This window comes from Wolffia australiana, chromosome 3 (genome assembly GCF_029677425.1).
Source record: "Wolffia australiana isolate 7733 chromosome 3, ASM2967742v1".
In the NCBI taxonomy this organism is placed as follows: domain Eukaryota; kingdom Viridiplantae; phylum Streptophyta; class Magnoliopsida; order Alismatales; family Araceae; genus Wolffia; species Wolffia australiana.
In genome coordinates, this window is record NC_135837.1 from 8,389,151 (window position 1) to 8,401,431 (window position 12,281).

Genomic DNA, 12,281 nt, shown 5'->3' on the forward strand with positions numbered 1-12,281 from the left:
AGATCGACCAATATCCGACATCCGGCACCGTCTCGGTTTTCTTCCCGATATTGGATATCGGTTGTCCGATATCGGATGTCGGATGGATACCGGTTGGGCGAACACTAATTTTGAGAGAAATCACCCGCTTTTCCATAAATTTAATAAGAAATTCACATTTATAGGGATGGTTGCGCATATAAAATTATGCCTAACCATCCCTATAAATGTGAATTTCTTATAAAATTTATAAGAAATTCAAAATTTCTCTCAAAATTTCCACTGAAAAGGGACCGTAGACAAAGCGCTATTTAGGTTTCTCTCTAAACCCTCTCCAAACCCCTCTCCAGTAGGTGGTGGGGTTGGGGGTGGTGAGCGATGGGCTTGAACGCAATTTCCATGAAGCTATTTGCAGGATCCATGGCCGCCGCGGCTGCGGCTGCTGTGGCTGCCAAGTCGACCTCTTTCTTCGCTGAGTTTCGCGTTCACGCTGATGGGTTTGACCCAGAAGCCCTTGAGAGGGGCGCCAAGGCTCTCCGGGAGATCAACGGCTCTCCGTTCGCTAAGCAGGTCGTTTTTTGTATTTCTGCAACATTTTTTCTTCTTTCGGCCATACCCCTCGTTGCAGCTTGATGATAACAGTTTATAGTTCCTGTTCGATTGTTATTTCCATTAGATTCCCCATTTATTCTTCTAATGCCCGATATTTCTCAGGTGTTTGATGTTATGAGACAGCAGGAAGAGACGCGACTGGAGGAATTGGCTGTCGAGAAAGCTCGTTTTAAAGCTATAGAAGTCGAAGCAGATATTGTATGGAATAGTTTTTAACCCGTCCTAGAAAATGTCTTTTTTTTTTGAAGAAATCCTAGAAAATGTCTTTTCTCCGCTTCAGTGACTATGTGCTTTTATGCACTCATGATTCAATTTTTTTAGGTATCGTATCCCATTTATTTGTGCTGCGATTTTTTAGATTTTACAGTTTCTTTGTTCTGAAGCTCATCGCTACCATTGACGGCCTTATTTATCAAGACAACGTTCGCATCTCTAGATAGCTGACATTTCTCGTTTCGAATACTTGTACTACACAGACAAACTTTAAAAAAAAAGGTATATCTTCATTTTCAAAGCTGTTTCCATACGCAACTGGTGGAGTCATTTCATAATTATTAATCATGTTATGTGCGCCACATTGAAAACCCGATTGTATGATCTTTCAGGAAAAAATAAAAACCCATTTTGTAGATTGTCTGAACCTCAACTATCATCTTTTGTGCCGCATGCTGGTGAACCAGTTGGAAGTTTTGTATCAAATTTAGAAAGCCTGAAAATGATTGTGTTTTCCTTGGATGAATGCCAGTTTTATCATTGGCCTTAAATCTTCATCCTGGATCATGTTGGCCCTATTTAAAGGGAAATACATGTAAAACAAAATACCCCTAACTTGTTAAGCTACAGAAATGCCCTTGCAAGCAAAATGTCTAAAAGGTTCCATAGAAGGAGGCAGCAATGGCCGTCTGCAAGCTGTCCTTGGCGTGTTCCTGATGCGTGCAGATATCTTGCATGCTATCCGTAAGCTATCTGCTGGCAGGCCTCTGCGATGTCCGAGTTTGGTTTGAACGCACTCCTCAGTTGCCTCTGTGCTGTCTATGTGGCAGTCACGCACTGTCCGTGGCTGGTCTGGCAATCCACTGTTCACCTTGGGGTTTTTTTTTGATAGGTGAAAGGAAGATGTTAAGGATCTACCACGAACTTACCAAAGCAAGAGGCGCAGGAGAGACGCCGAGTCACGGGCTGGACTGGGCCATGGCCTTTCAAATGCATAGCAGCAGGAAACGCAAGCTATAAATAATAGGATCCGATTTTCTCTTGAATCAGTTGCAGAGCGGGAGATTCTCTCGATCATGGTGGAGCCGATCCGACGGCCATCCTTCTCAGCAAGCAAGGAGAATACCAGTCTGGATTCTCCAGCAAGCGAGAAATAGCCTTCTTCACATCAGTTCGTTTTACTTATAATCCTGCTAATCTTTTACTAGTCTGAACTAGTTTCAAGGAATTCTTGAACGATCTTCTACATCTACTATTCTGGATCTGTTACACTCGAGGGGAATCGTAACAGTAGAGAACCCAAGACGATGATGAACACAATACTATAGAACTATAAACAAGAATTTTAAGGGCTGCGCTGGTCCCACCAACCATTCTCGTCCTTCTAAACTAGAATGAAATAAGGCCCTGCACCTTGTGAATGATGCCATCCGATGAAGCCATCTTCACCTTGAAAAAAATGACATTACAATGCAGTCAGATGGCCCATGGCATCGCAAGGAGCCTTCCACACTCCGCCTTCCTCTTAAGTATTCTGCCTCTGAGTTCTTTTAAGAAAAAATCTTCCACATCCGAGGTAGGCCTCGAATGCCTCATCTGAAGTATCATTCACCATGGAATCTTTTGGCCAGCCCAAACCAGCCGAGCAAACAAGCATTCTGCTAAAGTGTCCAGGAATGCCTCATCTGTGCTGACTCTAAGAACAGATGAGAGCAGTCTTATTCAACCCCTGTGTTTAGAACACACACTGCTGAAGTCTCCTGGAATAACAGCTTCCTGATGGCTTGTGTTAAACTGCTGGGCTAAAATGTCATGGTCCACCTGTCTCTCTTAGGCATTCATAATGTGAATGATTGTGAGCGTTTCTACTGATGTTTTTTGGTTCCACCCTTCACCCTGACTCCTTATTCTCTTGCCCGATCAGCCAAGAGCTGACATGGTATCATAGTGGGTTCAAGGAAGATGAAGGAGAAGAGAAGTAGAAGAAGAAGAGAGGAAGAAGGCTTGGGGGGGGCACTGCCACCAGAAAGCAGGGCCAACAACAGAAGGAAGGCAGCGGGCTGGATCTTAGCTACACAGCATCTGGAAGTTCTACGGCGATTGACAGGGGCTTCCAAGAGCAAGTGGAGTAGAGCAAGTTGAAGGCGTCCTAGGGTGCTGACTAGAGGGTGCTGGTGTCGAAGCAAAGGGCACCAGTGTTGAAACAAAGGGCACAAGTGTCGCTGGAAAGGGTCCTGGGTGCTGGTGTTGGGACCAGCATCTATAACCTCAAACCTCGTCTAGGGTCGTCCCTGCTTGCTCTCTTCTCTTCGATTTCAGTTACAGCAAATACACTATAATGGGCATGTCGAGCAAGAAATCCATCGCTCCCACTGTTGCTGTTCCAGTCATAGTTTCTCCTGAAAATCTGCCAAAAAAATCTGGAACTGAAGCGACTGTGAATGCATCATTTAAGAGCTCAGTGAAGATTTTCGGAGAAGGAAGAGAGCAATGATGAAGAGCCTCCTGCAAAGAAAACTCAAAGAAGGTGGCCGACGTTGTAATGAGATGCCAAGTCCGATAAATCCGACAACAGATAAGCCACATTCCTGCCGTGAAAGCCAGCACTGGCATATCAAAGTCTCTGTTTGTTTGATATTTATCCTTCAACATCAGCCCAGATGATGTTGAAGGGCTCTTCCAAGATGTCGCAGAGGTGGTGGATGTGCAATTGGCCTGCCCTAACGACGGAGGCTTTTGTGGATTCACCCTTGTGGAGTTCGCAACTGAGGAGAATGCGTAAAAAGGCAATGCAGCTTAGCAGGCAGGAGCTGTTCGGTCGGAAAGTCAGACTGGACTTGGCCTGCGCTAGAGAGGGTCTCACTGCACAAAGCAGAAGGGCCTGAGTTTCGAAGGGCGTCATTGGTGGCACCAATGGAATCAGGAATTTCATGGAGTGTGCTTGTGAAGGCGCAAAGGATGTCAGTGATGACGCGTAGGATGCCAGTGACAATGCGGAGGGCAGGGAAGTCACTCAGGACAACCTAAGGGAGAATAGGGAGAGCCCTGGAAGACACCAAAAAGCCAGGAAGGCCTGGTGCAGATCTGGGCAACTGATGTATGACCCAGGAGAGCCTGATGCACACCCATGCACCTCAGGATGACCCAGGAGAGAACTGGGAAGGACCACTGTTGGAGCATGACCCTTCCCAGAGATGAAACTCAGCTATCTGGTGATCCTCGTCATGCAGACTCTAAGGGGGCTCTCAAGAGATAGGACGTCCTAAGCTTCATGGTCTTTATCTATCGGCCAAGCAGTGAAATCTTCGAGCTGTTTGACAAGCTCTTCCTTCTCTCTGGTGGAAAGACTGTACTTCGGTAAAACCTCCGACAAATGCCATTTCTTTGCTCAGGCTGGGTTCCCTTTTCGAGCTGTAAGGAACCTCTCAGATCACTACCTGAGGTGCTTAAACTCTGATTTTGACAAGGTGAAGGCCACGTTGAAGGGATCTATAAAGCTCTGATTTGAGAGCCACGGCTCTGAGGGATCCATGAAGCTGCTCACACTCTGATCTGATTGTACTCTACCTCCCAATATTTCAGCAAGGCTTCTTCGCAGATCAATTATATCAACCAAGTGAAAGGAACAGTGCTTGAGTCGAGAGGTAGTGAAGCTAGCGTCCTGATGCCTTGAAGGCAGAGAACAAAAAAATCCTTATCTTTACGGTAACTTGCACCCATGGATCGTTGCCAGCTTATCCTCAATCTGTTCCACTCTGGTCTTCGTGTAAACACCCTGAACAGAAAAAGTACCTGTTGATTAGATACATTCCCCTTTTTTCTTATCTTATTTGTGTCAATGGGCCACTTGTTATGAGTGGCCTATAAAGTTTGTTCTTTTAAATATTTAAAGTGTTGGGAAGGGTGTGGGTGTGGGGTAGTCCCCACAATTGATAGTTTTGAAAAACACATCCCAAGAGACCAGTGCCAGGCCCCACACTCCGCATTCCAGCCTTGATGGCCATCCAAACCTCACCCGTTAAGAAGGGTCCAACAGTGGTCTTGGGAGACATCATTCTTCTGCCATATGGAAGCTCTTGAAAAGTTCCACCAAAAACAAGAATCTGTCCATCCGAGAGAGGGTACTGAGACTCTGATATGATCCAGAAACAAAACCAATTGAATAGGACTCTCCTTGTAGAGGCGAGAGTCAAAATATAGCAGATCGGATCAATTATCAGATAGGTCGAAATAGAATTCCACCAATGAGGACAAATGGAGCATACAACGTAGAAAGTAAAGAGAATATCAAACCAGGATCTCCCGATCCCCTTCTGGACTCAGGCTTCTGCTCTCCAGGCCTTCCCGCGCTCCTGATTGGTCTTGACGTTTCTTGAAAAATAAGCTGCTCTCTATGCTGGTCCTTGTCTTTATTTATAGGGTCGTTGACCCTATTAGTGTCCTTTGGCTGACGTGGACTTGCCTGCGCAGTTAAGTCTCCTTCGTTTATATTTTCTTGAAAAGAACCTATCAGACTCACTGTGATCCTCCAAGTATACAGGCAGTTCATGGGCCCTATTTCCTGCAAAGCTGGCCCATTTAAAGGACCAGAATGCCTCAGAGCCCAGACCAGGCCCACCAGCTCCATTAGGTATATCTCATGTCTCCAGCATCATGTTGAAGTCTCCCCCAATCATCAACAGGAGCTCCTGAAAGGCTGACAGGCTCACATTGTCATCTGCCTATCAAAATGGTTTTGGCGGTTTTATGGAAAGGTGATGGTAAGAACTTCGTAACCTCGTCGTTCAATCAGTTTGTCTGCGGCAAGCTCAAGCCACCGGATGCAAATGCTTTCCTATTTTAGTTGGAAAATTTTAGTTGGAGGTTCAGCAATAAAGTTCATAATGAATCCAGTTACAGAGAAGATACTTTCTCTGTGTCTTTTGCAGCTCTATCTGTTGATGAGGCTCTGGAGAGTAGCCCGCCCAACCCCACTTAATCCCATAACCGTGCTTCCCTTCTTGGACACCATAGTACGACCCATGTTAGTATCCCTGTATGTACGGGGGTATGTGTGTGACTGTTGAGTAAGTTAAGGTGAAAATTTGTTTTCTTCTAGTGGCTAGGGTTTGGTCATCTAGACCAAACAAACTAACTTGAAACGAAGGTTTAATCTGACTTGAAAGGACTCACTCGGAATGAGGGTTCAATCTGATGCAGCCTCAGTATAGGGACAGCAAAGGAACAGGACTTGAATCCACAAACCTTGATGTACTTGAGGTAGCTGAGTGCTGAATCCACAGAGCTAGCTTCTCCAACCCTTAAGTCCATTAGGAGTTGTGCTTGGGTCCACAAGCACTGGATCAATCTCTAACAAAGAGAACACTCAGAGGGAAGAAACAGGATGATAGGGACCTTGGTCGAGGTCCATATCTGAAGGTGGAAGAAGTTGAGACGACAAGGGAATTCCTGGGGTTGCGAGGTGAAACGGGAAGGGTAGGGGAGGGCCGAGCAGAGGAGGTAGGAATCGGCCGAGGACGAGCCGCCTGGAGATGCGGTGAGGAGTAGACGGTCGCGGGGACGGGGACCGTGGAGGGAGAAGATGCGTGGACGTAGGAGAGACGAGAGGAGGAGAGAAACCACTAATCCTTCAGAACCAAATGCCAGTCTGCCTTCCTTGGAGGAGGGCTGTTGTTAAACTGGAGCTACCAAGATCTCCCCTTTCTCTCTCTCCTCTCCTTTGAACTCCATTGTGAGTGGGTCACACCTTATAAGTGGTCCACATGGGAGCCTCTGATATGTTAAAATCGTCACTTTCAGGTTCCCAATTGTGATCTCCCTCTGAATGGTCACACGTGGGACCCACCCTCTAATGAACCTCCCACGTGAGAGCCTTCTTAAGTAGCTCACACGTGGGAGCAATATGTAGGGGCCCTTTAAAGGGCTCCAAACAACCCTAGCCGTTTTATGAAGTTCTTGTTCCTTTTCTTGTCCTCTCTAAGGCGCCGCCCCTGGCTGGAGCTTCTTGTTCCTCTTCCCTCCACTCTCTAAGTATAACAGCTGTGCTATTTAAAGGCAACATAGAAAGAAGGGCAACATATTAAAATGACAATAATGCCCCCACATGGGCTGGGAATCCTATCACAGGAGTTTCAACAAGACAATATATTTTAATGATCCTCATTCAGGGGTACAGGAGGGCCTTATATAGGTCACAAAGGTGCATGGTCGTTTACACTGACAGCCTCCATGGAAAGATAACTCAAAACATTTGGAAAAAACAATTCTGACAAGATAAAACAGAAGATCAGTAGCCTGACAGGCCTGAGGAGAGATATTCTGCGGATTCTGGGGCCTGTAGAATCTATCTGAAGATATTGTGTGGCTCAAGAAAATCCTGACAAAACAATTGAAGAACTGCACCTCTGACAAGGTGTAGCAGAGATATTCTGCAGATTCTGGCTGAAGAAGAATCTGTCAGGTTTTTGTGGGTCCCTAGGCACTTTTCTGCATATCTTGTCAGCTTCGAGAAGAATCTCCTTCTTGGGCTGCCAGTTTGTAATGAGCCTCAAGAAATGGGCTTCTGGGCTACATCACCATCTACCTTTATACACAGAGACTCATGTACAATTTTATAAAAATGCATTGTCGTCTAACAGTTAATTTTTTATGTAACTTTCCTCTTGTTATACATTATGATGTGCATCATACTATCTTTAAGAAAACAGCGTTTTAGTCTTTGGTATCATAGTCTTCAAATTGTTCTTCTCCTGGCCAACCCTCCATACTTGTTAAATGTGAAGCGGAGGATAGTGTCCATGCTCTTATTCAAGTCCGTTTTATTTTCAAATGATCGCTTTTCCTTAAATAAAAGAATTGAAAATACTGTTTCATTTTCCATTAAAAATACTGTTTCAATCCCGCCTTCAGAAATCCACATTTTTTACTTCATTTCTGTAGTTTATTTGCGGCTCCCCTTTTTTTCAAAAAAAGTAATCTCCCTTCAAAAAGAATTATCATTTCACATTACACCTTGATTCTTTCTTGTTTGCTGCTATGTTGGAAAACAAAAAATTCACAGAAGAATGTCGGGAGATTCATCTTTCACAGAAGAATGTACGAACAAAAAACAAAAACTCGGTCAATTCATTTTTCTTGCTTCAACTATTTTGAATGATCATGAATGAAATTTCAGTATATCAATCTGAACTCTTCCTTGGCAGGAGAAACAACGAAAAATGTCAGAAGAACATAGGAATTTAGTACAGCAGCAAGCGCAAACTAAGGCTCAAATGTTACGATACGAAGACGAGTTGGCAAGGAAAAGAGTACAGGTCACCTGGGAAATGATTTTACAATGGTACCCTTGCTTATATGCGTATGAACTGTAATCCTTTTCTTTCAGGCTGATCATGAAGCACAAAGGCATCAAAACGCAGAGCTCGTGAAGATGCAAGAGGAATCATCAGTGCGTAAAGAACAAGCCCGGCGTGCCACAGAAGAGCAGATTCAAGCTCAACTGCGCCAAACTGAGAAAGAAAGAGCTGAAATAGAGCGTGAAACATTGAGAGTGAAGGCCATGGCAGAGGCTGAAGCTCGCTCCCACGAGGCCAAGTTGACCGAGGAGCAGACCCGACGAATGCTTCTGGAGCAAGTCAAAGGCGAGAGGGAGAAATGGGTTGCTGCCATCAATGCTACTTTTAGTCATATTGAAGGTATTCACGTGACATCTGTCAGTAGCCTTAACTGGGCTGCAGACAATGCAAATTTTATCATTGCCATCCATAGATGACAAGTAAACGATAGCAATGATGAATTTGTCATTGACGATTGGATGGCAGAAGAGGATAATCACTAATTCCGTCAGCATCATCATCCATTTATCGTCTTTGCTGATGCGCAAAACCTACTCGGAAAAAGTTTCCCGTCATTGACAATGAATGACAAATCATTTGTCCTCATCATCATCATCCATGTTTGGCTCGATCTAATAATGACAACTTCGTAATTATCGTCATTATCCTCCACTTGTTATCGTCCTGGTTGTTGCACGACATTAAGTTTAACTCAGCTATCTTTAAATTAGCTCCTCGTTATTATTTTAAAATTAAAATTAGTTCCTCGTTATTTGGCGTAAATTGGAGTGAAGCGATGTATTTTCTTTTGATGTATCTATTCATTTTGCTCAATTTATTTAATGATGGTTTCACTGAACAGTAGATTCATATTGCTTCTCTTCATTACTTTTTTTCCCTGTTTGAGGGCTTTTGTGGACTAAAGTTACGCGGATTTAGTTTTTCCGTTCTTTATTTTTGTTCTCCATATTTATCTCCTAATTTTCCTCGTATTTTTTCATTGAAGAATATCAAAATTGGACTTCAAGTTACGTGAAAACCCATCATTTGATTTTTTTTCTTTTTTCAGGGGGATTCAGAATGCTATTAACAGACAGGAGCACTCTTTTAATGGCAGTGGGCGGGGGCACCGCTCTTGCTGCAGGCGTCTACACAACAAGGTCAATTCCCCTCTCTATTTTGTGCAAGGTCAACGCTTTTTGCCGAAGTCAATGTTTTCCCAAAATTCAAACCCCCCGGTCTTCTGTCACCAGGGAAGGAGCGAGAGTGATGTGGAACTACGTGAACAGAATTCTGGGCCAGCCTTCTCTTATAAGGGAGTCGTCCATGGCCAGGTTTCCCTGGTCAGGACTGCTCTCACGGTCTTCTTCTTCATCAGTCGGCAGGACAGCCGCTTTCAATGGGATCATTCTCCACCCTTCTCTCAAAAGCAGAATCGAGCGGTTGGCAATGGCGACCGCTAATACCAAGTCTCATGAAGCGCCATTCCGGAACATGCTCTTTCACGGTCCCCCTGGCACGGGGAAGACAATGGTGGCTAGGGAGATCGCAAAGAAATCGGTATGTTCTTGATGGATTCTTGCATCCGCTGCTGGATCTGTGACTGGAATTGGATAGGCTTTGATGTTTTGGCCCTGTTCTTTGCATTTTCGTGGTTTTTTGGGAGAGTTCAAGAAGATCTGTTGAAACAATGCTGTTCCTTCCTCTGCTGTTCATCGGCTTGCAGTTGATGTTTCTATGCTTTTTTTGGCGTTTTTTTGGCGTGTTTGATTGTTTTTATCTTCATCTGGAAATGGTCGTCTGGTATTTCTCTGCAGCTTTCTGTCTTAATAATGTTATTTTCTGCTCATCAAATGCGACATCTATCATGCAAGCAAATCGGTTAACCATTTCTGCAGTTTCCGCTGGAGAAGAACCTAGAAAATGGGGATTCACCTGGGTCCTCGGTTTACTCATCAAATTTAAGTCACATCTTTTTTCCTTCTTTGTTGAGGTAAAACTCTCTGGTTTTTCCCAACAATCAATCACAGATTTCTGTTTTTTCGGTTCAAGAAGAATTTCGGGGAAATCAGGACACTCACCTAGCCTGTTTTTTTCAAGAATTTGAATGTGACATCCTGCACGCTCAATCTCTGATTGTATCATCTTGATCTGGAGACGATCCTCTGGTTAATAGAAATCTATCGCAGGTTTCTGTTGTTTCAGTTTGAGAAGAAACTGAAAAATATTTATTTTCCCTCGTAAAATTATATGCTCAATCTCTATTATTGATTTTGTTCTAAGAAGATGCTCTGCTTTTCTCCTAGTGCAGGGCCTTGACTACGCAATGATGACGGGTGGAGATGTCGTCCCCCTTGGCTCACAGGCAGTCACCAAGATCCACGGGATCTTCGACTGGGCCAAGAAATCCAAGAAAGGCTTGCTCCTCTTCATTGACGAAGCTGATGCCTTCTTATGCGAGTAAAATCAACACCTTCTCCCCTCCTTCCCCGATGTTCTTTCTTTTTTCTCTTACGCCGCGGTGTATCTCTTCAGAAGGAATAGTGAACGGATGAGCGAGGCACAGAGGAGTGCTCTCAATGCACTGCTCTTCCGCACCGGCGACCAGTCCCGCGATGTCGTCCTTGTCCTCGCCACCAACCGCCCTGGCGACCTTGACTCGGCCATCACTGATCGAATTGATGAGGTGATTGAATTCCCCCTACCAGGAGAAGAGGAGCGGTTCCACCTCCTCAAACTCTACCTGGATCGGTACCTTGCTGCAGTTCCTCCATCTCCAACATTTGGATTCCGTCTCCGGAGTCCACCGCAGAGCCGAATTTTGGTGGAGGGGGTGTCTGAGGCAGTAATCCGGGAGGCAGCAAAGAGAACGGAGGGATTCTCGGGCCGGGAGATTGCCAAGCTCGTTGCTGGTGTGAGATCTGCCGTCTTTGCATCCTCTGACTGTGTCCTTGATGCCAATCTCTTCATGGAAATGGTGGATTATAAGGTCGCTGAGCATCTCCGGCGCGAGGAATTAGCAGGGGGGGATGGACGTCAGTGACGACCCTGGTGGTCTCCTCGCCTGTAAGTGCCTTTTTCTGACTGTCCTTTTGTATCTGTGATGTGTGCTTTTTCCTTAATTGTCCTTGTCCATGATATCTTTGTTCATGTTATTGTCGATGATGAGTAATCATTGTTCTTGTCACCTATTTTCAAAGCCCCAAGTCATTTTCATTAATATTCTCATCAGCCATTTCTTGGCTAACAATATTGTTGTCATTGGCATCCAGTTTCATCAATACCATGTTCTCCATCTATTGAATTCGTCATTCTCTTTGTCATTCGTTGAAGCCACAGAGAGATGATGGGTTTTTGAGATCAACAAACCTCCTTTTTCAACTTACAAAATGTAAACCTCTTAATATATAAAAAAGGTCATATGTAGCCTTACAAGATGAATAGGAAGGGGTGTTGGACCTCGTTTTTCAACTTGTTTACCATGCTCCGCTAAATAAGTCACTTGTCTTTCATAAAAGTATGGTTTCATAACATTGTAATGACATTATTTGAATGACTTCTACTCTTGAAAATAGTTTATTTCAATTAGTTGGCCTTCTGTGTAGGACAATTAACAAAATTATTCAGGTAACCAAAGCTCTATTCTTTTTATAATTTAATATTATAGGAATTGATGTGTATTGATAGAGTTGATCGATTACCTACCATTTCTATATCATTTAAGTTAGTGCAATCACATCTGAAGAATATGAATGTAAGTATGTGGTTTTGGTTTGTGAAGCAGATTAAGTGTTGTTCCTAAGCATATAGAATCAGTGATATATCATTTTTATTATTGGTGTTGACCATAAATAGATAACTAGAACCTAGTGGATCACTTCTAGTTAATCTTCCACGTCTACTTCTCACTCTCATTATATGGCTATCACAGCCTCACTACTTTTTAACCTTCTGGTCTAATGATACATGTTTTTTGTGTTTCATCACTAATTTTCTCTTAGAGACTAAGCATGATTAAAACTGTATTTGGTCATGCGACAGAAACTCATTATTTTGTTTAGTTCACTATGCCCGAAAACATACTTCCCAAAACCTAAAACTGTGACATTCAGTATTGACATTTTTCCTCATTCGCTACATGCT

At 43.9% G+C, this 12,281-nt stretch overlaps 1 protein-coding gene across 1 annotated transcript; it reads left to right on the forward strand.

The window, feature by feature from the left end:
* The first annotated feature begins 294 nt into the window (after positions 1 to 294).
* On the forward strand, positions 295 to 11,329 carry LOC144700856 (uncharacterized). Its single transcript, XM_078572412.1, has 8 exons — positions 295 to 549; positions 694 to 789; positions 8,007 to 8,117; positions 8,189 to 8,498; positions 9,208 to 9,298; positions 9,392 to 9,698; positions 10,450 to 10,598; positions 10,674 to 11,329. Exons 1-8 carry the CDS (start codon positions 358 to 360, stop codon positions 11,179 to 11,181), a joined length of 1,764 nt encoding a protein of 587 aa, XP_078428538.1. The 5' UTR covers positions 295 to 357; the 3' UTR covers positions 11,182 to 11,329.
* The last annotated feature ends 952 nt before the right edge of the window (positions 11,330 to 12,281 follow it).